General features: G+C 44.7%; 1 protein-coding gene across 1 annotated transcript in view; it reads left to right on the top strand.

Annotated features, from left to right (window-relative positions):
• GALNT17 (polypeptide N-acetylgalactosaminyltransferase 17) overlaps window positions 1–22,413 on the top strand; it is a 117,699-nt gene extending 95,286 nt beyond the window's left edge. Inside the window, exons 6-11 of the mRNA XM_033171736.1 lie at window positions 5,015–5,132; window positions 15,642–15,827; window positions 16,697–16,834; window positions 18,316–18,411; window positions 20,016–20,183; window positions 21,478–22,413. Coding sequence (XP_033027627.1) covers window positions 5,015–5,132; window positions 15,642–15,827; window positions 16,697–16,834; window positions 18,316–18,411; window positions 20,016–20,183; window positions 21,478–21,606 — 835 coding nt within the window. The 3' untranslated portion in view covers window positions 21,607–22,413. The remainder of the gene's footprint in view (window positions 1–5,014; window positions 5,133–15,641; window positions 15,828–16,696; window positions 16,835–18,315; window positions 18,412–20,015; window positions 20,184–21,477) is intronic.
• The last annotated feature ends 5,002 nt before the right edge of the window (window positions 22,414–27,415 follow it).

Consider the following 27,415-nt stretch of genomic DNA (forward strand, 5'->3'; position numbering starts at 1 on the left):
AATAGATGTAAATAATTAGAATAATAATAATTTTTCCCAAGCCATGCCCAGTACTCCCACACCTGACATTGTACATGGCCTCAGGTGTGCGTACAGGTGGAAACATGGACTGCCATACTTGAAGGAATGTCTGTGGATATTGTGATCATCACCTGAGGTCCTTCTTTGTGTGCCGCCTCCATGAGAGGTCCAGAGGGCAGCCAACATGAGAGCAAGCCTTTTCTGTCGTGGCTCCCTATTTGTGGAATGGCGAGGGAGGCTCGCCCGGCACCTTCGTTACATATCTTTAGGTGCCAGGTGAAAATGTTTCTCTAGGCCTTTTAATATGTTTGTGGGAGGGGGCGTTATTGGTTTGCTTTTGTTTTATTGTGTATTTAGTGTTCCCATTTTATATTTTCATGTTGTGAACCACCCTGTGATCTTCAGAGGAAGGGTGGTATACTAATAATAATAATAATAATAATAATAATAATAATAATAATAAATGCCAAAGAACAGCAGGAGCCCCTTGGCAATGTCAAGGGATGCTTGCTGTCAGTGCCAATCAGCTGATGGTTGGTGACAGCAGGCCTGCGGTGATGGGCTGTGCTACACAGCTCCCCACTGGGAACTTCGTAGCTCAGCTGATCCCAGCAGGCTTCCTCTGTGTGCCAAAGATTTGTCGTTTCTCCAGCATCATTCTCCTGCTACATTGGCCCCTTTCCACTTGTCATATCCAAACTGTTCACAGCCAGCCGAGATTTATATCTGAACGGGGACCTGCGTATATTCTCCCTCCTAAACTATCTGTTCCTTGAATTTCTCAATGTTCAGTTACTTAAGGAGCGGGAACATATTCCGCCTGTCATCTTCTATATATTTTCCAACCCTTGAATCATTTCTCCCCATGTATATTAAAATATTCAGTTATTGATCTCTGCTTGCAGTTCCCAAAATCTCGTAACACACACAACCTTTCTCAGGCTTCATTATCTGTAGGGAAATCAGCAATAAATCACTCTTGAGGGAATGTAGAGGGTTTACAAGGTGGCATAAATGTTTTTGGCACAGACAGAGCTCATGTCAGCCCCTGGCATTCTTGGGCACCTGTCAAGGCCTCGTGACTCTGGCAGGCCCCACTGCTGGAGCCTGTCCAGACTCTCTTATTTTGGTTATCATTATTTTTTTACAGCCTGACATTCAGAGTAATGTCAAGCAACTAGAACTAGACAATCCTTTAAATAATAATGCCACTGACTTGGGCAGCGTAGGAAACGTCGTGTGAGTAGACCCATCCACCTGGCTACTTCCTGGAGAACTTCCATCGCAGCTTAGTAGACCAAGCAGAGCCTAGTGGTATTGGAAGAGTCCCATCAAGGGCTGCTTTAGGTCAGTGGGACAACAGCAACAACAACTTTTATCCCACCCATCAGACTGGGTTGCCCCAGCTACTCTGGTTTCCAACAGAGTATAAAAGAACACACAATACAACAGAAACTTAAAACCTCCCGATGCAGGACTGCCTTCAGGTGTCTATGAAAGGTGGCCAAAAAAGGTCTACTGGACATAGGCATTTTCTCTAAGTGGCCAAGGCAGTTTTGGCCCCCTGCATATATGTTTTTAGGGCGCCAGGGCCCCTCAATATTTAGAGGATGTTGCACTCAGGCCTCTCCAGTCCTACTGGAGAATTGTCTTACCAGGTGAAGTGCCAACCAACATTTTTAGATGACCCTTGGCATCCCTTCCAATTCTACAATTCTATAATTCTGTGACAGTCCCAACGCCCCGCTCTTTCCTGGTCCACAGATACCCACATCCTCCCATTTAAACTTACGGAGACTGGTTTGTGGAGATATTTCTGTCAATCTCCTGTTCTCTGGCCAATCAGCTCTCTGCACCATTTAGCCAATTTCCAAACTGGAGGGGGTTCCATTTCTGGATTCCTCTTGTACTAATAAATGCACCAACATCATTTTAAAGCGGGTCTGAAAAGCTTGCAGGCCTGAAGAGTGAATTTCAGCCATAAGATTAGGCTTCTAAGACCCGTGCTTCATTTATTTTTTTAAATGTAAAGGCTTGTTGAACTCCTGCAGAATTAAGGGTGGGAGATACACTTAATCTAACAGCTCTTTTATGGGATCTTCTCTGGTGTTTTTAATTTGCTTCTCTGATACCCAAGCTGTTAGAGAGAGTAGGAAGAAAAGTCCATTTGAAACAGATAATTAAACCAGGTTATTGGTGCACAGCAAGGAGAATTTATGCACCCGGTCTGTATTTGCACATTGGGAGACAGTATTAACTAAGGCTGTGCTCCAGAGCCTGCTTCAGCACTTCTGATTGGCCTCCTTGTTCAATTCAGATCTCGGGGAAGGGTCGCTCGCCACAGACCCAATATCCAGAGCAATAATTGAAACACCAAACCTTCAGTCTTCCCATTGACTTGCATTGGGAAACCAAATGGACCCTAACTGTGTGGTTTGTTTCACACATGTGCACAGAGCCTGCTGCTATAGTAGCCCCCAAAGAAGGGATTAACCTTGCCAAATTTCAGGTGTGTAGATGCAGGAGGTTCTGGGCTAGCTGCAATGAAATCTTGTTTCCCCAAAGAAGTATATTTGCGAAAGTAAACCGTAATAGACTACTATATAATAGCCTACTAGGTGGAAATGTAGAAATTACAGCAGCCCGGTCAATTGCACAAAGGTCCTAGGGCAGATGGTGTTTCTGGATGGAATTCATTGCTCTGAAATGGAACCTGCTTGGTGGATGAAATAAACTGAATATGAGCAAGGGAGAATGGTCTCTCCAGCATCACTTGCCTTCACCGTGCTGGTTCTGCACCCCTGATTCCTCTATCATAAAGATTGTTGGCATTGATAGAGTGGTGGTGTTGTGATAGAGGGGGGGGGGGTTGTGTTTGTGCCCTGCTGGCAGGCTTCCTGGAAAACATGTGGCTGGTGACTAGGAATGCTGGGCTAGGGAGGTCTTTTGTCTGATCCTGTGGGTCTCTTCTGGTTTTGACCATTAGTGCCTACAATGGGGTATCTTCAATGAGGTATCTTCAACAGGGTATCTTCAAACGAGGTATCTTCATACCTCGTTGTGGTCTTCCTGGATCACACGATGACTATACTAGATGGTCTGAGCAAGAGTTTTTTAATATTGGGGATTCCTCACCTACACACACACACACACACACACACACACCCAAAATAGTCAGAAACAATGATGCTATTAAGAGTGCATGCGTTTCTGTGCATATTAACATTGAGAGAATGGGAGACTAAATCTTGTTCAGTAAAATGATTTCATAGAATTGTAGGGTTGGAAGGCATCCCAAGGGTCATCAATCCAACTCTCTGCAATGCAGGCATCTCCACATGACAGATGGCCATCCCACCTCTGCTTAAAAAGCTGGAATGAAGGAGAGTCCACCACCTGCCAAGGGAGTCCGTTCTGCTGTTGAACAGCTCTTGGTCTATCATAATGTTTTTCCTGACATTTAGACAGAATCACCTTTCTTTTAACTTGAACCCACTGGTTCAGGTCCTACCTTCCGGAGCAGGAGAAAACAAGCTTGCTCCGTTTTCCATGTGATAGTCCTTTAGATATTTGAAGATAGCTCTCATTGGGTGCACCAACTCATAGGGGCAGAGGTTTTTTCTGTTCCCTCAATATCTGCTGGCAGGGGGCCAGTCCCCCTCAGTGTGAATGGGGAGGCAAGAGGAGACTGAGCGCAGAGCCGAGCGTGGTGCAATTCAGTGGCTGGCTCCTCCTGAGCATGAAAGAGGAAGCTGCGCCGCACTGGGCTCCACCATGCCTGGCCTCCTCCTGATGATGTCATGTGTGCATTATGCATATGACGTCACACAAATACATGATGTCACATGTGTGTGACACGCACGGTGCGTGCCAGGCCCCCTCAACCTTAGGTGCAAGACAGCACAAAAAGAAGTATGGATGAGCCCTTTGTTAGATACTGCCTATATATGGATTAATTAATAATAAAGAAGCAAGTTTGTTAGGCTTGCACTTGTTGCTGTTGTTGTTAATTGCATTTATATCCCACATTTTTCTCTGAGGAGTTCAAGGTGGCATTTAATCCCCATAATAACTCTGTGAGGTAGGTTAGACTGAGAGGCAATGACTGGCTCACTGTCAACCAGAGAGCTTCATGGCTGAGTGGGAATCTAAACCCTGGTATCCCAGGTCCTAGTTATACACTCTAACCACTATACCATACCTAACAACTCCCTTTTTGGCCATGCATCTTCCTCCCAAACAGAAAGCCCAGCTTGCTTCTGCTTTCTGTTCCCCCACAACCAAGTCCCTTCCAAAGTCTTTGTTAACTTGTTCTCTTCTGGAAGGCAGTGGCTTTCCCCTTTGTCTTAATTCTTGCTCGTAATCACGAATAATGGAGCTGTTAAGAGTCTGGCACCTCTAATGTTGTTATCACTTTGAAAATTAATTGTTTCAGCTTATGGTAGTTATCGTGCTACAACTTAAGTCGGTGAAATTGAATTCTTAAATAGCAAGCCACGAAGCACTGCAGTGTGTCTTGAAATCAAGCTTGAGTTGGCCATCCATCTCTGTGAGATTCCAGTCATTCCCATGGTCTTATTAGTGAAATCTGCAGCGTAAAATAAATCTTGCTGTCTCTTAGAACAAAGAAAAAATACAAACTAGGAGTGGGACTGGAGGAGTCAGCTCAGCCCCTCCAACAGAATTGTCTGTGCTGGTGTTTCAGTTTTCTTGGGTGAAAATTAAGGGAAATGCATTTGATTATAATAGATGCTGAATTAAATCCATACAATCACAGTATTATAGAGTTGGGAGGGACTCCAGGGGGTCATCTGGTCCCAATTCCCTCCAATCCCTCCTTCCAACTCTTTGATTCTATGCTTTGTATGAATCAACCGAACATGTGTTGCAATTGGATCATGAATGGAAAACTATGGTTTAGATTAAATGAATTTAGGATTCCTTCACCAAAATAATGGGAAGTTTTGTGTTTCTTTCCCACCTTTTCCTCTAGGACACCAGCTATGATAGGCTGTTCTTTCGTGGTGAACCGGAAGTTCTTTGGAGAAATTGGACTTCTTGATCCAGGAATGGATGTTTATGGTGGAGAGAACATAGAGCTTGGAATTAAGGTCAGTGAGAAGCTTGCAATTAGATGATGAAAGGAGCTAATAAGACTGAAATCCTTCTGCTGCTTCCTCTCATGCCAGCACTCTAGAAATATGATTTGTGACATACCTGTATTACATGCCATTTTAAGGATCTTTATTGCAAAAAAAAAAAGTCGTAGTAAATTTCACTCAATAGTTCTCAGGAAGCTTCTCATTTCAGACCTAGGCTATGTACACATTAACCCATCTGTAGCATAAAAAATTTCCCAGTAGTAATGTACGGAAGTGAGAGCTGGACCATAAAGAAGGCTGATCGCCGTAGAATTGATGCTTTTGAATTATGGTGCTGGAGGAGACTCTTGAGAGTCCCATGGACTGCAAGAAGATCAAACCTATCCATTCTCAAAGAAACCAGCCCTGAGTACTCACTAGAAGGACAGATCCTGAAGTTGAGGCTCCAGTACTTTGGCCACCTCATGAGAAGAGAAGACTCCCTAGAAAAGACCCTGATGTTGGGAAAGATGGAGGGCACAAGGAGAAGGGGACGACAGAGGATGAGATGGTTGGACAGTGTTCTCGAAGCTACTAACATGAGTTTGGCCAAATTGCGAGAGGCAGTGAAGGATAGGCGTGCCTGGCGTGCTCTGGTCCATGGGGTCACGAAGAGTCGGACACGACTGAACGACTGAACAACAACAACAACAAAAGCATAAAAATGTAGTTTTTCCTCAGTCTGGAATCATTCATGCTCTTCCTCAACATGCTGCTTCCAATCTAGATTGCTTATAGATCCTGACCTTCACAAAGATGGGAATGGTGACTTGATACACATTTGAAAACCTTCCTCTCGGTGAGGTTACCCATGTATTTCACTCCCTGCGCATTCTCCAAGTGAATAAAGAAGGAAGTGGTGATTGCAGTCTTGTTCTAACCCCCCCCCCCAACAACATTGTCAGGTGTGGATACGCATACACCACATTGCGTGGACCACAAACATTTGTTTTCGTCCGTTTTCAAATGGACACATTATGGGACAATGAGGAATCAATCTGCAACAAGCTTTCGTTTTGGGAATCAAACCATTTTTTCAGGAAGGGCAAAGAATAAGCTGTGGATCTAGATTGTGGGGACTACATAGTAAAATCAAGCACTGAGTCTCTATTGATTCTAGAATAAAATGTCACGTGTTTGCAGCCTACCAAAGCTGAAGAAATTCAGCCTAGGTTGAGAGGTTAGTCAAAGGGAAAGAAGTTCAAGTGAAGAAGTTATCAAGGAACAGGCAACATTAGTGGCGATGGGGCAGATCAGCTCTGGCTGGGTTTGAGAGACGAACTGTTTCCCCTAAATGTGTGCGGGGAGTGGGGGAGTCATTTTCCTCCAGCTTCAATTACGAGACAAATCAGACCCTCCATGCACCCACTCATCTTGAGTTGCAGTTGGAAGATTAACAATTGGAAAGTTGCTTATGCAATCAAACAAATGTCTTTTTTTTGTTGTTGTTAAATTTAGAATTGGCCACACGCAGAATGCTTAAAACAATCAGCAAAAGTGCTGGAGCCATATCAACATGGATATGTTAAGAGGAGAATTAATTTGTACCTGATAATTGCCTGAGAAACAAAGGCATATCTCATCTGCAGTATATATATATGCCAAAGGATATAAATAGCTGATGAGTCTGCATGTGAATTTTCCATTATACTTGATGTACGAGCAGCCTGTTTGAATCCCACCCACCCACCAGAACAATGAATCTGGCTTATATTATATTCATGTAAAACATTTTCACCGGGTGCACTTGTATTAACAATGATGCCCTGTTATCATTTTTATAATGCAATGGTGTGTCACTGAATTTATGACTTATTACTGGGTTGTACTTTGAATGGTGTCAGGTTCAGAAATAGAAGCCGGGCACTTTTTTTCACTCTGTGATGATATTCAGCCCATCTGACGCCCATGTGGCCATACCAGCTTAGAGCAGGCAGACTCCCCAATTCTCAGACCTAGAAACTACTTACCCACACTGTCTCTGTCTTAGCAGGATTCAGGTTTCAGCTTATTGACTCTCATTCATTTCACCGCTGCATCCAGGCAGTGGTTCACCTTACTCACAGCCTCTCTTGATTCGGATTTAATGGGAAAGACATCATCATGCTGATGACACTGTGCCCCCCACCCCACCCCAAATCTCCTGGTGATTGTTCCCAGCAGTTTCATATGGAGGTCAAACAGCATTGGGGACAGAATCAAGTCTTACTGCACCACAAAGCTAAGCTGCCAAGATGTCGCATGTACAGTGGTCCCTCGACTTACGAATTTAATCCGTTCCGAAAGCACATTCGTAGGTCGAAAAGTTCGTAAGTCGGAAAAGCGATTTCCCCATAGGAATGCATTGAAGCAGTTTTTAAAAGAAAAATTCGTAAGTCGAGGAAACCACATCTAAAATTCATAAGTTGACTAAACCGCATCTAAAATGCCAACGGATTTCCATTCGGATGTCGGAAAATTCATTGGCGTGCGGCCACTTTTTTCGTTCCTAAGTCGAAACATTCGGATGTCGAGTATTTCATAAGTGGAGGGACCACTGTAGTCCCCCAATACTATCACCTGGTGCCAATCACTACAGGTAAGAGTGGAACCACTGTAAAACAGCACAGAGGCAGTCCAGGAGGATACCATGGTCAATAGCAGAGAGATCTGACAGCAGCTGCAGAGTTGCAGTCTCTGGTTTGAACAAGGTCATCTTCCAGGGTGACCAGGTCCAATTCCATTCTGAACCCAAACTGGAAGGCTCCAGATAACGTTTCCTCCAATGGTGCCTCCATGCAACTAGAGGGAGCCCTGGTTGATGAAGTGTCTCAGCCCCAGCTGACAAAGGGTCAAGGGGAGTTAGGCAGATGTGTGAGTTCAGCAGCAGAGCTGCCAGGGCACCCCACTCTGCCCAGCAAAATCCTGAACTCTCAAAAACTAAAACAGAGAAACACGAAGGTAGGAAGCGTGGGGGCTTTCCAGTGTTTTGCATTATCTGCCATATGTATAACAGTCTCCTCATTGGGTATGCCTAAAGTGCAGTGAGCTCCTGGCTCTCTGGGAACAAGTTTATTCCCTCGAGGCCAAGGTGGCAGACCTAGAAAAAGTAAGAAAGGTAGCGAGAATGGTGGATGAAGCAATTGGGGACATTATAGCTGTGTCCTACTCCCATGATGACATCTCCCCTGCTGCTGCAGACAATTAAGGTCTCTCAGAAGGAGACCATCACCTTGAGGAAGAGGGAAACATTCCCTTGTTGTTGTTGTTGTTGTAGTTGTTGTTGTTGCTTAGTCGTTTAGTCATGTCCGACTCTTCATGACCCCATGGACCAGAGCATGCCAGGGTCTCCTGTCTTCCACTGCCTCCCTCAGTTGGGTCAGACTCATGTTGGTAGCTTAGAGAACACTGTCCAACCACCTCTTCCTCTGTCGTCCCCTTCTCCTTGTGCCCTCCATCTTTCCCAACATCAGGGTCTTTTCCAGTGAGTCTTCTCTTCTCATGAGGTGACCAAAGTATTGGAGCCTTAGCTTCAGGATCTGTCCTTCCAGTGAGCACTCAGGGCTGATTTCCTTCAAAATGGATAGGTCTGATCTTTTTGCAGTCCATGGACTCTCAAGAGTCTCCTCCAGCAACATTCCCTTAGAAGGGGCCCATTCCTTGAGGGATGAACATCTTCCCTCACATGTGGAGGATAGTACTACAGTGGGTGGGGGGATACATTGTCACATCAGGGGAGGTAGAAAAAGGTAAAGCAGGAAAAACGCTGACTGCTAGGGCTTGAATATGTGGAGCAACCGCTGCAGAATATTTGCCCGTCGTACTCTGCAAAAGCATTAGAGCCTATATCAACTAAACAAATCTTGAATTGGTTCTAAGCTATTAGCTGTGTAGAGTCACTGGTCAGATTAATTATGTTTTGATAGAGACGGTGTTCAAGAGGCAATCAGCATCTACTGGGGTGACCATTGATGCCTGGAATTAGCATACTGGAATGATTAGAGATCTGAAAGCCTTCTCCGAGCAGATGTCTCTTTTTCTTTTTCTTTTCTTTTTTGCAACAGGACCTTTCTTTTCAAACAACAGCTCTCTATATCATTCCTTGAGCAGGTTAGAAAAGAGAGAAGAGAGCGACCTTTATACCTGACAGTGGAAATCATACTAGTAATACTGTACTAATAATATTCTGCTTGGAAGTATTGAATGGAGGAGCAATAAAGTTTCAGATCTTCAAGGCAGATGGTGTCTCTTGCAAAGCGTTTCTGTATACATCGTTGCAATGTGGGTCAAACCCAAGCCAGGATGTATGTCTGCCACATGTGGAGGTGTCCTGTGACAGTTTTGCCTTTTGGATTTTTGCACCTTTCAAAATGGGTGCTTCATTCTGACCTGCGGAGAGGGATGTGAGAAGGCATCGTTTTCCGCCCTGCCCTCTATTTCTTGCCTGCAACACCTGCTTCTGTTCCACTGCAGTTCATCTTCTTCCAGAAACTACGTTATCTGCCCCATTACCTACCGTGCTGAAGTCATGAATATCACATTGTCGTTACGTTGTTCCATGCTGTTCATTTCAACGCAAAGGAGGCAAAGTGGAGGCAAAAATAATCAATTTTGTGTTGTTTGTGGATTGGAAGCAGAAACAACAGCAAACACTGATCATTTGCACTGGGTTCATTTCTGGTTTGGACGAGGGATGAATAAGTGGCAATTGCCCCTCCCATTTCTGTTTTTGACGGAAATTCTCTGCTATCCCTATCTGTAGTAGATACTTTGCACTCAATTTTATTAGCATCTTTTAATTGCTTATCATTCCGTAATTAAATAAATATCTGAATTCCAATAAAACCAATCTGCTATGCCCTATTACATGGCTGCTGTTATGATCAATATATTCCTCAAGTGGCCATCATGACATCCATTTACAATGTATTTATTACTTCAGAAAGTGGATCTAATTCATTCCATTATCTTTACTGTAGCAAATACACACACACACACACACACACACACACACATCGATTTATTTCATTTCATCTGAGGAATTGGAGAATATTTAAATGGCCACTATAGATTTTCCATCTTCCAGTTGCACAGAGTTACTACAGCTTCCGAGCAGCCTTTCTACTTCTTCTGTATATTTCACGTGGTGATGGGCTTCTGCAGTCCATGTACAAGTAAACCATGAGACTGGATTACTGCAAAAGTTGCATTGTCCTTTCCCAAAGTTTGCATGCTTGCAAAAAACAAACAAACAAAGAACAACAACAACAACAACCCACACTTCTTTAAAGGTTCTTCTTCTTCAAGAAAAAGTCACTCTTGGCACGGCAGCATAATACGACTAAAACAATAAATATTCCATATGAAGTGCTGGAATAGAAAAAGTTAATCCAACTCCCCACATCAAAATAATTGAAACCATTCCTCGCCTCGGATCTTGGCTGCTTTCTGATATAGTTCTCCTCCCTGGCAATTCTTCAAAGTGCCATGAACTTTAGTTGATTTCTAAGAGACTTCAGTTTCTGCCAGCTGACAGACACATTTCATGCTCAGAGCTGTTATCCCATCTATTCCTGACATTTAGGCATGAGATCCATTGCTTATTTAGCAAAACAGCACCACAGTCAAATCTTCTGTGGTAAGGGGAGATGAAAAAGTGAAGACGTAGTGCAAACCCCTGATTGATACAGGCAGACTAATGCACTGAAAGCTGTTTAGTTTATTGAATTTTACTTGAATAATAATTAGGGTTTTGTAAAATGTAACATGAAGGGCTTACTGCTTGTCAGTTATCCTGTCTTTGTGATTGGCCTGAAGTTTGGAAAGGGGCATTACTTTTCTTCTTAGAGGAGTCCTCTGATAGTAAGGACTTGCCCATACGTTTGCTTGTTCCAGGCCTAGAAAGAAGGGGGTCTGAGCAGTGGGTTTCCCCAGGAAAAAGCAGCAGGGCAAATAGAAGTGGATGAGTGTTGTAGGTGAACATTTACAGGGATTCCTCAGTTGTTGGATGCCTTTGCCCAATGCCTAGAAGGAGTGTGATCTCATAGTAGCTCAGTGGTTGTCTGCACTGATTGTCAGTGGCTCTCTGGAGATCCAGACAAAGTTTTCCCCAACCTGACCTAGAGGTAGGGATGCAAGAAGGCATCATTTTTCATTCTTCCCTGGATTAGTCACATGCACCACTGTTTCCACTCTGCTGCAGTTCATCTGCTAGTGCGTGTTTTTTTGGTTTTTTTGGGGGGGGGTTCCCCTGAAAGTCCCCTCCCCTCCCAAATAGCTTCCTGAACTTCTGAACTACCTTGGGATAACCCCGAGTCTGCTGATTTTTCTCCTGGGAAGAGTTGGCGTCACTATAGCTGCATAAGCAGCAACACTGATAGCCTAGATATCAGAACACAGGAACATGGGAAGCTGTCTTATACTGAGTCAGACCCCTGGCCCATCTAACTCAGCATTACCCACACTGACTAGCAGTGGGTCTCCGGGGGAATTGAACCTGGGACCTTTGGCATGCAAGACGGATGCTCTACCGCTGAGCTACAGCTCTTCCCCCACTTCTGTATGGAAAGAAGAAGAAGGGTGTCCAAAAAGTGAACTCAGAGTATCCAAAAAGTGAACTCAGAATCCACTATCTCCAATGCACTAGAAACTTATATACAATAAACGGGTTCTGCTGAGAATTCATTTGCAAGAACAGGCCACAATCCATTTGCCTAGATGGTTAATGAAGTCCTTGGCCTGAAAAAAAGTCATTTTCTGGTCCAGTCCTGGAACCCACAGGGAAAGCAGCAAGGCTGGTTGAAGGTTGCTGGACCATGGACAGCTCCAAGTAAGAAGCTTTCTCCTGCAATGGTTGGGGGTAGATTGCAGCCTTCTATGTCTCTGTCTCCAGCCTACCTCCTCCACGATGAAACCCTTGAGAGGACTTCAGTGCCTTAAAGGGCCAACCATTATTTGCTCCATAGGCTCCCTTCTGGTGCTGCTAGCCTCCTGATTCATGGTGGGAGGCACCTGGTTCTTCATGTTCAGGGAAAGATGTTCATGAGGGCCCAGTTCTTGTCTAGTCACCTCAGGTGCAATGGTCTCCCTCTCTTCCACTATCAGCTCTCAGCCCTGAACATGCCCTGGCTCTCCATTTGGTGCTCCTGTAGTCTCCATCTCTGTTTCCAGTTCATTGCTGGATACTGGGGTCATGACAGGCAAAAGCAGGCAAAGCAACAGGTGTAACTTTTGCCTTTGTATATAGTTGGCTAGTTTTTACACACATTCAGCAGGAAATAAATAGATTTTAGAACCAGTCTTATAACACACAAAAAATCCAGAAATGACATAACTGATAGCAAGGTGTGTGTGTTTGTGTGTGTGTGTGTAAGAAAACAGATTCAGCACGGTACAGAGAGAACTCCCACCCTAGGTAATTCTGCTCACCGTAACCTCCTGTTATTTCAGTCATGTCTTGCTCTCAATTCCCTGTCCTTTAATCATTTTTTTTTCATCATGTTCAGCTTTAAATACCGCATTCACTCTCTCGTCATCAGAGCTGATAGACTGACTAATAGATTGACGCTGCCCTTTCTCTTGAAGCAGTAGGTGAACATGGGGTCTATAGAAAATTAGATTGGCTTTCAGGATCTTGGGATTTTAAGGCTCCTTCTTTCCACTCGGTTAAGTGTGAGCAGAAATTGAGGTGCCATCTGCATTCGGGTGAACAGAAAAACCCAATTCCAACCCTCTAATTGAATTCTTACTTGTTAAGAGTACTTTCATTCAGCTGGAAAGCATAGTTCTCCTTCCACTGTATGTTGAGGGCCTCTGGCCAGATTGGAGATTAATAGGTTTCATCTCAAGGTGTGAGTCCCCGCCCCTTTTCATTTAACTGCTAGGGATATATGAAGTTGCTTCGTACAGAGTCCATCTAGCTCAGTATTGTATGCACCAGCTTTCCTCAAGCTGATGCCCTCAAAATGTTTTGAGCTACAACTCCCACGAGCTCCTGCCTTCTGCTTTGGTGACCAAGTAGACCCACCACTGCTCTTACTTTTGTTGAGGCATCAGAGAAGACACAGACTTCTTTGTTCAGGGTGGCTATGAGTGAGATCAAAACATAGTTGCATGGGGTTTGAGACTTCCCAGTTAACTTTTAAGTAACTTCCCCACGTTTTCCACTCTTGCTATTTATTGGTGGGTGGTGGAATGTCTCAGTCTAGAGCTACGTTTCCCAAATTTGAGTCTCCAGCTGTTTTTAGACTGCAGTTCCCATCATCCCTGGCCACTGGTCTTGCTAGCTAGGGATGGTGGAGACCCAAACAGCTGGAGACCCAAGTTTGGGAAACACTGATCTAGAGTCTCTGAGGAAAACATTCTCACTAGGAATTGCTCCTGTGTAGTAACAGAGGATGCAATTCCTATTGGGTAGGCTTTTTACTGTTGACAAGATCCCACAATTGGACAGGTAAGAAAGCTTTGCTTTCCATTCAGCCCTGTGGAATACAGTGCTGTTTCTGTCCCTTGGCAATTCATCTTCTTGCAAAAAGTATATTATTCACCCCACTCTCTGCTGTGACAAAATTACGTAAATTACATGAATTACTCAAGTTATGTTTTCTTTATACCGCCCCATTCATTTAAATCAGTGTTTCTCAAACGTGAGTCTCCAGCTGTTGTTGGTCTGTGGGTCCTGCTAGTTAGGGATGTTGGGAGTTGTAGCCCAACAACAGCTGGAGACCCAAGTTTGAGAAACGTTTATTTAAATGCAATGCAAATGGAGGATGGGGCTGTAATCAATTACACATTTCTTGCAGACCTAAAGAACCAAAAACAAATACTGAATGTATTCAATGTCTGCTCACATTTCTGTTTCCGTTAAGAGTTCTCTGATGTTCTTAGCCACAACATTACTTCCACCTTCAAGTGGGAGCGAATTTGCCCAACCCCAGCTGCCCCCGGAAAGAAGACTCTGAATGTTTCCCCCCCCCTGGGTTGTTGCTGGGGTAGGTTCATCTGGGTCCTTGGGCCAATTGGGATGTGGAGAGAGCTGGCTTCTCCCCAAACAGGATTCTCCCTCCCACTGCTATATGGGTTTTATGAGTTGCCTATTTGGCAACCTGAGTTCACCAGCGCTCTGCCCACTTGGAATTGCCAGCAACTGGTACCCATAGGCATATTTCTACTGGTATGTGTTGTTTGGCAGTGGAACAGATTGTCTCTGGAAGTAGGATGCTTTTCCTCATGAGAGGTTTGTCAGCAATGCGTGGATGACCACCTTACAAGGATGCGGCGGTGAAACCCTGCACCGAGCAGGGTTTGACACGATGGTCTTTTCCAACTATGTAATTAAATGAAGTAGGTTTTTCCATATCCACCCCCCAAAAGAAAAATTACTGTAAAAGTGTTCTTACATCCCCATTGCCGTTATCAACTATAATGGCATATAATTACCTCCTAGTGCTCTGATGATTCAGACCGGGGGCTGACTGTTTATTAGGATAAGTAATGGCCTGCGTGAGCAGATACTTTTCTTCTGTGTTTTGGGCCCAATCTGCACTACACATGTAAAGCACCATGATACCTACTCTCCACACAGAGCTACAATTCTTGGAGTGGTTTACCCATAAATCCTCCTTCTTGAGGAACACTTTAATTTTATCAATGCTTAATTTTTTAAAAAATGATTGTTTATTTCCCCAATGTTTTTAGTGATTCTTGTTTTTATCTGTAAGCTGCCTTGTGCTCCATGGGGGGGGGGAGGAATGGGGTATAGATTATTATTATTATTATTATTATTATTATTATTATTATTATTATTACTATAGGTAGGTAGCCGTGTTGGTCTGCCATAGTCGAAACAAAATAATTTTTTTTAAAAAAAATCCTTCCAGTAGCACCTTAGAGACCAACTAAGTTTGTTCTTGGTATGAGCTTTTGTGTATCTGAAGAAGTGTGCATGCACACAAAAGCTCATACCAAGAACAAACTTAGTTGGTCTCTAAGGTGCTACTGGAAGGAATTTTTTATTTTAATTATTTTGATGATGATGATGATGATGATGATGATGATGATGATGATTATACTGGCAATTGGAGGTCTGTGAGAGGAACTGGGGGAGGGGGTCCTCCTAACAACTCTTAGCACTCTTAACAAACTATGGTTCCCAGAATTATTTGGGGGAAGCCATGACCGTTGAATGTATAGAAGCTATAAATGTATAGTGTAGATGGGGACTCAAGGTAGACCCACCAAAATGATGGTGATGGTTTATTCCACCTTTCTTCCAAGGGACTCAAAGTGGCATACTTCATATTTGGATCTAAGTCAAATCAGCCAAAGGTCTGATGGAGGTGAATTTTTTCTCCTGGCGCCTAAATTTACCTAATGAAGGTGCCAGGTGAACATAAGATACGATCCTCTTGTGAAGCAGCTGGTCATAGATGTTGCCTTGGTTTCTCTGGCTTCCACGTTCTCCTTGTCTGTCTCCCATTTTCTCTCCTTCTCCCTCTCTAGGTATGGCTCTGCGGTGGCAGCATGGAAGTCCTGCCCTGCTCTCGAGTTGCCCACATTGAGCGCAAGAAGAAACCTTACAACAATAATATTGGCTTTTACACGAAGAGGAACGCATTGCGGGTGGCCGAGGTGTGGATGGATGACTACAAGTCCCATGTGTACATTGCATGGAACCTGCCACTGGAGGTACAGTTACATAGCTTCACTCATGAGAACAATCTTGGGGATCTCTGTGGGGGGTTGCCTGTTTTGCATAAACACCCCAACTGTGTGACCGGGGCAATGGCCCCCCTGGCACCCACCACTATGCCACTGGTTCCACAATCTAGGGAGCTAAAAAGGCTCCTGTCCCATGCTCCTACTAATACTAATTCATTGCATAGCTCCTCCCATAGTTTTATATGGGAGGAGTTTATGTTTTAGATAACCTGGTCCTAAACCCTTTTTGTATAGTGCTAATTCAGCATCAGTAGTTTGGGAGTTCATATAACCTCATCCTCATTACTATTACTTATTAAATTTAAATAGCTGCCCATCAGTAAACATCCCCGGGTAGCTTGCAACAAAAAATGAAAAAGGCAAAATATGTAATCATAATTAAAAACCCACAATTAATGACAAAGGACAGCATGCTGGCAGCATTAAATACTTTATAACTCAGATTAAAACCATTTTAAAAATGAATGACTGCCATGCTTGCAAATTCCAACCACTTATGCAAACAACAACAACAACAACAAAAACCCAGACTGTTCCATTAAAAACGTGTCCCGCTCAGAATGCTTCATTATTGCGGGTGCCTAGCACAAAACTCTGCACACCTATTTGTCTGGAATTTGGCAAGTGTTGTTCATTCAGGAGCTGTGACTATGGCTTCAGATTTCGCTAAGTCGTGACAAAAAGACACGGGGTGGCATGAAGCTTTGGTTTTCCTAAATCAGGGTTCAAATTAGTTCCCAGTGTGAATCAGACAGCCACTGGATTACATTCCAAAATTCCACACTGGGGGCCCCCCCATGCCAATCTTTTAAGGGCCAATAATTTATCTCTTTCAGAATCCTGGAATTGATATCGGAGATGTTTCAGAGCGAAAAGCACTCAGAAAAAGTTTGAAGTGCAGGAACTTCCAATGGTACTTAGACCACGTCTACCCAGAAATGAGAAGATACAACAACACCATTGCATATGGAGAGGTAATTAGAGGAGGAAAGCGCCATAATGAGAATACAGGCCCATTCTAGGGACTCAGGTTGAATACATGATTCTGTTTGTTTCCAATATTTTTAATGAGATCTATGGGGGATTTCTGAAGATCTCTTAAGCTCTCTGAAGACCGTTCTTAGAATCATCTTGGCTGGTCACGATAATCTTTTGCCATCTTCCTTGCCTTCAGATTGGAGGTGATCGGGTGGATTGTGGGCATCACTTGATCTAATTGCATTCACCCCATATTTCAGTTTCAGTGAATTTAATTGTACCTCAGGTAAACCCTCTGTCACACCTGGGAAGTTGCCAGGGAAACCCATCCTTTAGAAGTGTTTGAACCAACCTATCCTGCCGCTAGTGCTGTTAGCTCAGGAAGACTGTGATGCTCTCATTTTTAAGGAAAGAGACAAAACTAACTCAACCCATAAATCATTTCCCATTGACAGTGCATTCCAAATGCAAACCATCACTTTGGATTTTTTTTTTTTTTGTCCAAATAACACAATGTGGTTTTTGTGAAAATTCAAATCCTCTTGGTTACAATTTCAAATGGAGCTGAAATCATCCATGAAATAGATGCAGAAGGGGAAGTCATTATATTAAGATACACAATAGGGGAAGGGAGTCAAAGGGGATGATATATCTATGTATTTAATTTGCTTGTTTATGTAAAATAGAAAATGCAAAAATAAAATATATTAAAAAAGAAGGTGGTGGAGAGAGACAGGAAAGTAGGAAAGACAACAGGGACGTGAGAGTGCAGGGAGGTACCATCCCATTTCCCGCCTATGCTTCACCTCCAGAAACTTGTAGATGCTATGCGCTCCCTCCAATCTGGTTTCTGCATCCAGTTCTGCTCTCCCAATACTCGTACAGCTTCCGGGTCATGTGGCCAGCATGACAAAGCCGCTTCTGGCGAATCAGAGCAGCGCACTGAAACGCTGTTTACCTTCCTGCTGGAGTGGTACCTATTTATCTACTTGCACTTTGACGTGCTTTCGAACTGCTAGGTGGGCAGGAGATGGGACCGAGCAACAGGAGCTCACCCCATTGTGGGGATTCGAACCGCCAACCTTCTGATCAGCAAGTCCTAGGCTCTGTGGCTTAACCCACAGCACCATACCGCATCCCTCCTTCCAGCTCTACGATACTATAATTCTATTATTCTATTCCTTTAAGGATCTCCACTGTTTTGGAAGCAATTGGAGCTTGGGAGCAGTAGTCTGTTCTAGGCTTTATTGGACCATGTGATCTGCAACCCTTTCTATCTGCATTGGTTTTGGCTCAGTCACCACACACTCAAGATGTGCAGCACACTCATGGACAGGACAAGCCCAAATTCTGAGATACCTACCAAAGTCCCAAAGCAGTTTTATGTGTTTGCCTTTGTGCATCTCTGTACACCGCATTATGTGTGATTATTCTTCAATGATCTATGCAGTGATTAGTCTTTTTTCCTTGATTACAGCTGCGCAACAACAAGGTGAAAGATGTCTGTCTTGATCAAGGACCACAGGAGAACCACACAGCCATCCTGTATCCATGCCATGGTTGGGGGCCACAGGTTAGAATACACACGAGCTAACTGTAATGTGGTACCAGCAGCTATATGAATTCAGGGGAATTCGCAATCTGCATCTGCCCCATGTAGCCAAAGCTGAAACCAGGAAAAATGAAACAAGTATTCCCAGAATTCTTTGTAGCTTAGCAAGAGATGGGGCTCCCTCTTCCTTGACAGTTGCCCCATACCTTTCCTAATAAAAAGAAAAGACTAAAAGCTTGGGGGATGGGTGAATAAAGAGACTTTGTGGGGCTTATCCTATGTGGGACCCCTTCCTACCTGTAGTCATTTTCCCTAAGGTAAGGTGAGGTTTTCTTTCTTGGTGGAAAAACAGGTGGGGAGGACCACACAATTTGTACCCTGCCCTCAATGTTAAAGTGTGAATTTGGTCTAGCTCAAAGTGAGTCAGACCCATCTGGAAATGGACCCAGACCTTTGGGGAGGGGGCTGGGGAGTTTCCACATTTTTGAGCTTCCCCAGACCACATCACTCCAAGGACAAGATTTACAGGGGTAGAGTTTCAAAAACAACAACCCACCAGTTTCTTTAATCAAGTGGCTCTTTTTTTCTTTCCTCGTTAGGACAAGGGTGGGGAACCTCAGACTTTACGGGACTTGTGACACTCTCCAGGCCCCTCTCCCAGAACTCTCCCTGGGCCCCACCACTCACCGACCCTGATTTGTGTCTCAAGTATTTTTGACTGCCTGCAGAGGTGCCAGGTTGCCCTCAAGATTGAGGGGGCCTGGCGTGTGCCATTTGTGTGTGACATCACGCAAATCTCCCAATACTGCGTAGGCTGGTGCAGGCTTCTGCTAGGCTGTGCTAGTCTCCACAGTGTCTTCCAATGCTGTGCAGGACAGTGCGACCCTGCACCAGGCCACGCCGGTCCCCACAGCGCCTCCCAACATTGCACAGGCCGGTGCACAAAGTTGTGTCCTCTAGAGGAGGCCGAGCCCTCTGGTGTAGCCGGGTGCTGAAGCTGTGGTGCGTGACATCATGCACACATAAAGCACAAGAGGCCCAATTCAAACAAATATTGAGGGGACCAAAGACACCTTGGCCCCCTAGAGTTGGCCTGACTGGAATGTGTCCTTGAGCCATGATAATGTCTCCTGCTTGCCTGGATGGAGGCTAGAGAGGGCTGTGGGTGGGATTTTCAGATAGCCTTCTGCACAAAGGTCAACATTACACTCATTGTTCTGCCTGCTTTTGCCTCTGGCCCCTCCCACCACAGACGTCTGACTATGAGAAGCTTTCCCAGATAGGAATGTGGCCCCTTTTCTGAAAAATGTTCCCAACTCCTGCCCTAGGGAGAGGATAAAGCAAACCCCTTCCCTCCAGCTGCCAGTCCTTTCTCTTTTCTCCCCAGTATGTAATTATGTCCTGACTGGGGTGTTTGCCTTAGGCTGATGTAGTACTGGGTTCAAATTCCCCCTCAAAGTGCTCTCTGTCCCTCCCCTGAACTTGCTTCACAGGGCTGTTGTGAGCGTAGGAAATCTGTGTGAGCTTCCTGGAGAAACCAAGGGTTAAGACATATTGGGACTGAAGTAGATAAGATTCACGACTCTAATCCGGCCTCTTTTCCCACCCCACCTATTCCCATCCAGCTTGCCCGCTACACCAAAGAAGGGTATCTTCACTTGGGCGCTCTTGGGACCACGACACTCCTGCCTGATACCCGCTGCTTGGTGGATAATATGAAGAACCGATTCCCACAACTCCTGGACTGTGAAAAGGTCAAGAGCAGTCTCCATAAGCGCTGGAGTTTCATACAGGTTCGTGACTTCCATCATTTTGCAGAGAGTGTCACAGGGCGTCATGCTAAGGCGATGGTTCCATCAGCATGCCTGATGAAGCAACCTCTCCTCTCCTCCCCTGTGTGCTGTTCTGAGGGTTCTCCTGAACCCTGTAAAGCCAGTTTGGGGTGTGGGGGACATGGGGATATACAGGGGCAGCCAGTGGGATGCCTTGGACTGGCTCCCACTAAGCACAATAATTTAGTGGAATCCGGTTCATACTTCAACAGACATCTAGGTATATTTTCATACCAAGCATTCCTGCTCAAGCCAGATCTCCAAAGCAGATACATCAGAAGTGAGCTCTAACAACAAAGAGTTGCAGCATGGCATGCTCCCAGCCTGAGTGACAGCCAGCCAAGTGGAAGAAATTTCTTTGCTTGTCCTCCAGTTGGGATTCTGAGACCACTGGACGTGCCCAGTCCTCACTGGGTTTCCCAATGGGGGGTGGTGGTAAAAGGTAAGTAAGTAAATGACCCCTGGATGGTTGAGTCCAGTCAAAGGTGACTGTGGGGTGTGGCGCTCATCTCGCTTCAGGCCAAGGGAGCTGGCGTTTGTCCACAGACAGCTTTCTGGGTAATGTGGCCAGCATGACTAAACTGCTTCTGGTGCAATGGGACACTGTGACGAGTGCACGGAAATGCCATTTACCTTCCCGCCGCAGCGGTGCCTATTTATCTACTTGCACTGGTGTGCTTTCGAACAGCTAGGTTGGCAGGAGCTGGGACAGAGCAACGGGAGCTCACTCCATCACGGGGATTTGAACCGCCAACCTTCCAATTGGCAAGCCCAAGAGGCTCAGTAGTTTAGACCACAGCGCCACCCTTGTCACATATTGGGTGTGTGTTTTAAGTTAGACTGATGGCTAATGGACATCCTTTTCCGTTCTGCCCTATATTTGTTACATGCAGCTCTGTTTCTGTTCTTCACCTCCTGTGAAAAAACTACATTATTCATCTCATGGTGAAATAACATGACTTGCATTATTCCTCCTCATTCATTTCCATGCAAAGGAAGTGCAGTACAAATGGATGGTTGATGTAATCCATCACGTGTTGTTTGCAATCTGAACGCAACAACAAACAGTGTGTACCAATCATACACACTGGATTGCTTACTGTTCCAGAAATAGGATAAGTCAACACTTACAATTCAAATCTCTGTTGTTGTTGTTGTTGTTGTTGTTGTTGTTGTTGTTGTTGTTGTTGTTGTTATTCTCCAATTGCCCTACTGATGGTTGTATACATTGATTTCTTTCCCCTTTCTTTTTCAGAATGGTGCAATTCTAAACAAAGGGACAGGCCGCTGTTTGGAAGTTGAGAATAAAGGCATGTCAGGTATGGATCTTATTCTTCGAAGCTGCACAGGACAAAGGTGGACAATTAAGAATTTCATCAAGTAGAACGCCCTTTCTCCTTTGCTCAAGAACTGATGGAATTCAGATCTTTCACAAGGGTAGACATCCTTCCATCTCCTCTGCTCTGTTCACAATATCAGGGAAAACTCTTAAGGGAAGAGAATATTTTCTTTCTTTTTCAAAATAATAATAATTATTATTATTTATTGAACTTTGATGATCTCTCTGCTGACTTCAACCAGCTGGAAGAAAACATTCTAGGTCTGCAGTTGTCATTACGTGAGCACTCAACTGGCATTTCTGCTGAAGAACTGTAATAAATGCTTTAAACGTTTTCCAGAGCAATATTACTTTCCCCAAATGGGCCCGCAGAAGATGCAGGAGAATCAAAGGAAGATCAATTTGCAAGTGATAATATATCAACCGTGAAGGCCATGATTGCTGTAGGATCCCTAGAAATATTCCTTCAATCCTCCTTCAAGCTGGTTTTGAGACACTCTGGGGAGAATCCTGGACTCCTAAAGGCACATTTCATAAGCTTCTTGCAGAACCTTTTCCTCCATACTAAGCACAACTTGCTGTTGTTGTTTTTGTGAAGCCTGATGTATGTGTGAGGGGGACATCCAGAATTCCAGCCGTGCACTGCTGCAATCAGCAGAATTTACAAAAAGGCCCCTTTTGGCATTGGCACTTCATCCTTCACCCAAGTCATTAAGAGAAGTGCGCTATTTTCCACAAACATGCCAAGAGGGAAGGGAAGGAATAATTTCGTGACAAATCCCCACCCAAAGCAACAATGATTAATTGGGTGTTTGAGTGGTTTTTAAATGTGCAATAATCAGATTAACTTTGCTTCTCCTAGTTTAATTTTGTGCAATTGTGCTTTAGAGACCAGAAATGTTTTGCTATGCCATGTTCGTGGCCCCGGAGGGCAATCTTCTTCCTTAACCAGGAGCTAGTGATAAAGGACTTTAGCAACAGATTTACATCTGGGGGTGTGAGAAAAAGAGGGATTTGAGGGGGGAAAACCCTAAAAAAGGAGGGATTAGGTCACTGGTGGTTAGAGAACATTTTATCCCTTTCTTAAGCCATCTAATAAAGCTGATGGTCAGTAAATTCAGATTAGACCACATGTTGGAAATATTGGTCCTCCAGATGTCGCTGAACAACACTACCATCTTTGGCCATTCTTGCTAGGGCTAGTGGGAGTTGTAGCTGAGTAACATCTGGAAGACCAAAGGTTCCCACTGCTGGGTTAGACTAAAGAAGCTACTTCTTACCATTGTGTGGGGACAGGACAGCTGTGCCCCTCCAAATGTTGGTAGACTACACACCCATCATTCCTGACCATTGACCATGCTGATTGGGGTATGGGGTCACCACAAATCCTGGTCATCCTACATAAGTGACACGTGATATAATTAACATCTGGAAGCTGTTGCCAGACAATACAGTGAAGTAGGATTTCCGACATGGACTGCCTTACACCTGGAATTTCCTGGACATTAAAGTGATTTCCGCCCAGATGCTGTTTACGAGGGCCGAATACCGCCTGTGTCCGGGAAATTCCGGACATATGGCAACACTAAGTGAACGCCACCAACTTTATATAGCTTTGGAATTGAATTACCAGTATGTAAACTCAAGAATCAATGACCAGTTGCTGGGGGGCATCAGTAGAATTTCAGGTGTTTGTGAAGGCACAGTTCAATGTGAAAGTCCAGTTGCTTTCCAGATGCATCCAGTTGACCACTGGGAAGATAGAACTTTCGTCTGAAGGCAGGGCTTTTCTCATCTTCAGATGTCTGCACATTCATTTGATTCCCAAATCCCTGCATGTTCATTTTATTTTAAAAGAGCAGGCCTGTTTGGCAATCCCAAAAGTCGCAATGTCATAAGAACATAAACAGTCAGTGGAAGGGAAATATACCGTACGAATATCCCCCTCCTTCCAATGTTTGCTCAGCCATAAAGCTTGCCAGGAGGTATTGGCCAGTCACTCCCTTTCGGCCTAACTCTGGCTGCATTCACACAAAACACAGTAACATTTCCCTGTTACTTTCTGTAGTATATTTGAGCTTTCACACAGCATAAAAGCCACTTTTGAAACTCTAGTGGAACATAGTGGAAGTTTACATCTGCAACCCAGGAAACCATGAATGAAATGACAAAATTTGGGGTGGTATACTAGCATACAGTTATTCCTTGCTGTTTTCATGGGGGGGCTCATGGGAGAACCGAAGCATGCACATGCGGAAAGGGTGAGGGAGTGGAAATGTTGTCCGGCGATGTTCATTTCTGCATCACTGATCTGTGCAAAATTTAGCACGCCATGTCTGTGTATTGCTCAGAAAGCAACAGTTCTGTAACACAGCAGGTACTGCAGCATGAAAGGAGCATGAGAAAATGGGAAAGAAGCACTGGCATTGTAATCAGGAAAACTAAAGCAACATTCCCTGTGTCTGAATGCATCCCGACTCTTCCAACTGTTTCCCTAAACTGTGACACTTTGAAAGAAAACCAGGCACAGCCAGAGCCTGGCATTTCCGTCCCCGGTGGCACTTGCCAGAGTTCCAGCAGCTTTGAAATAAATAAATTCCCAACTGGCTCTAAAAGTTTTGGCCTCATTTGGTTGACTTCATGACCGTGCTGCGTGATGATGAGTGAGGAGGGTATGTCTGCTTCCTGCTCTGCTGTCAAGGAGGAAAAACAATAGCAGCTGGCAGCCACGAGATGTCACTGTCACCCACTCCACGAAAATGTTCAGCTGGCAGGTTGTTCCACAACACCTTTTCCCTTCATGCAATGCCCCCAATTTATCCTAAAATGGTTTGCAGAAACTACAACTTTGTCCTAGGCAGGGAACCACCATGTATGACTGCGCTCCCTAGTTAGGATAAATTGGTAATGGGTTTTTGTTGATTTTTGTTTTCTTAAAGGGGGGAAAGGTTTGATTCAGCACCAGGTGTTCTGATTCAGAGCGAAAGAACTATTTAGGTGTGCTACCCAAGAATGAAGAACAGACTCTTGTGCTGTGTTGCAAATGGCTACTGACAGTCACTTCAGGCTCACAGCTGAGATACACAGAACCAAAGGTCCCAGTCTTTTGGATCTCTTCTTTCCATGAAATTTATTTGAATTTCTGGTGTGGGGGGGTCTATCCTGTGCTGGTGATGGGGACCGACCCTGCGTGAGTGACGCTGCAGAAGCAGCATTCCTAAAGGAAACCTGCTTGTGGAGTGTCACCAACACCCTTCAGGATTGACCCATCTGTGGAACAGCTGTTAAGCATATGGGCCCATCCTGTGTGGTAAAAGCATCAGGCCAGTAGGAAGTTGGCCTTCCTTCACCAGGAAGACAAAGCCAGTGATCACAGGTTGGTCTTAGCCTTTTTGCAGTTTTTTTCCCCCTGCCCCGCTGTGCCTCCCTCTCCTTTCTGTCTGATGACCGGTGGTTGTGGTAGTGGTGATGATGAAGATGATGATGTTGATGATGATGATGATGATGATGATAATAATAATAATAATAATAATAATAATAATAATAATAATTTATTATTTATACCCCACCCATCTGGCTGGGTTTCCCCAGCCACTCTGGGCAGCTTCCAACCGAATATTAAAAACAGGATAAAACATCAAACATTAAAAAACTTCCCTAAACAGGGCTACCTTCAGATGTATTCTAAAAGTCAGATAGTTGTTTATTTCCTTGACATCTGATGGGAGGGCGTTTCACAGGGTGGGGCGCCACCACCAAGAAGGCCATCCGTCTGGTTCCCTGTAACCTCTCTGGGAGGGAACCACCAGAAGGCCCTCGGAGCTGGACCTCAGTGTCCGGGCTGAACGATGGGGGTGGAGACGCTCCTTCAGGTATGAGTTCTTGTATGAGCTTTCGTGTGCATGCACACTTCTTCAGATACACAAAAGCTCATACCAAGAACAAACTTAGTTGGTCTCTAAGGTGCTACTGGAAGGAATTTTTTATTTTATTTTGTTTTGACTATGGCAGACCAACACGGCTACCTACCTCTAACTGAATCATTTGGTCAGTTTAAGAGATAATCCCGGGGTATTTACCAGCAACCTGCAAGGCAGTGGTAAACCTTAATGCTTGGGCTTTTTTCCCCCTGCCCTAGGTCGGTTGAAAGGTTCTGCCCTTTGTAGAGCTGTGAGCCCTAAAATTAACTGCTTTACCATTTTCTCATTTCCACATTGTCACATTTCCAACCTGTCAGGCGTTCTGTATCCCTCTGACAGCTCAACAATATTTTAATTCCATTCTCCAATTCCTACTTTAGATTCCATTGCTCCGGCAGGTGGCAGGGGGGGATGACACTAATCCTTTCACTTGAGATGTAAGAAAAAGAATGTGGGCGGAAGATATTGCCCAATTGCCAAAGCCCCCAAAGCGTAGGCAAGGGAAGCTTCTGTGAGCCCTGTTTGGAAGTGGTGAATGCCAGGTAGCTAAAGGGCATCATGTGAATTCCTTTGAGCTTTATTTAAATTTTTATAAACAGTTGAACTGCCTGGTACTCTCCAGAGAATAGAGTTGGATATTTTATATATATATATATATATATATATATATATATAGAGAGAGAGAGAGAGAGAGAGAGAGAGAGAGAGAGAGAGAGAGAAGGGCAGCCATGAGAGACATCAGCAGTGGGCCCTGCCAGTGGCATAGCGTGGTTTGCTGGTGTCCGGGGCACTCAAACACCCGGAGAACAGGGTGTAGAGCAGGCATAGGCAAACTCGGCCCTCCAGATGTTTTGGACTACAATTCCGATCATCCCTGACCACTGGTTCTATTAGCTAGGGGTGATGGGAGTTGTAGTCCCAAAACATCTGGAGGACCGAGTTTGCCTATGCCTGGCATAGAGGGTGAATGGAGCCCACAATAGCAGCCCAGCCCACGCCGATGACATGACCCCCCCCCATACCAGAGCCAAGCAGGGCCATGCTGCACCACCTGCCCACCCATGCAGGGGGGAGCTCGGCTGACGTGGCACTTTGATCACCTGAGCCTTGCAAAGCAGCTCAGGGCAGGCAGGCTGGTGTGAAAATGATGCAACAGCCACGCATCCTTCAATCCCAGCCTCGCTAAGCAAGGGTGAGGCCGGGATCAAAGGACGCATGGGTGTTGCAATCCTTCTCATACCACCCTGCCAGCCCAAGCTGCTTTGTGAGTCTGTGATCTGATGGTAAGATTTACCCGGTGATTCATTCAGATCAGATCCCAACCTCGCAAAGTGGCACAGGGCTGGCAGGTTGATGTAATGAGCCAAATGTGCAGTGCCCCCCCCCCCAAAAAATGTGCCCAGGGCCATCGCCCCGGCAACCTCCTCCATGCTACTCCCTTAGGTCCTGCCATCCATGGGGCCCTGCCATCCATGGGACCCATAGATGGTGAAGTGCCCAGTCCTACATTGCATCCCCACAGGCAGGGACTTTCTCATGTCAATTGCTTTTGAGCCTTTTTTGCTGAAATGTTCTTTCAAAGCTACTAGGATAATTGTCCATTGCTGAGGAGTGCTCTCTGCATGCTCGTACATTAAGCTAAACATTTCTTGCTTGGAGAGAAAGCAAGGTTGTAGGCATGATTTATTTCCAAACAGTTTCAGTTTGTATCATGTTGTGCTAATGATTAAGCAATAACAGATTAGGCCTAGCTTCGATTCCGAACACATTCCGCAACATTTAGCCCAGTTCAGTAAACACGCAGGTAGGGATGAGGGAGAAATTTGATTCAACTTGCATCTAAAGCCGAATCATCTGGGTCTGCACTTTCCGCAGCATTACAGAAACTGAAACACAGCCGTCCTTTGAAATTTGCACTTCTCCAAATTTTGCGG

The sequence above is a fragment of the Lacerta agilis genome, chromosome 15 (assembly GCF_009819535.1).
Source record: "Lacerta agilis isolate rLacAgi1 chromosome 15, rLacAgi1.pri, whole genome shotgun sequence".
Classification (NCBI taxonomy): domain Eukaryota; kingdom Metazoa; phylum Chordata; class Lepidosauria; order Squamata; family Lacertidae; genus Lacerta; species Lacerta agilis.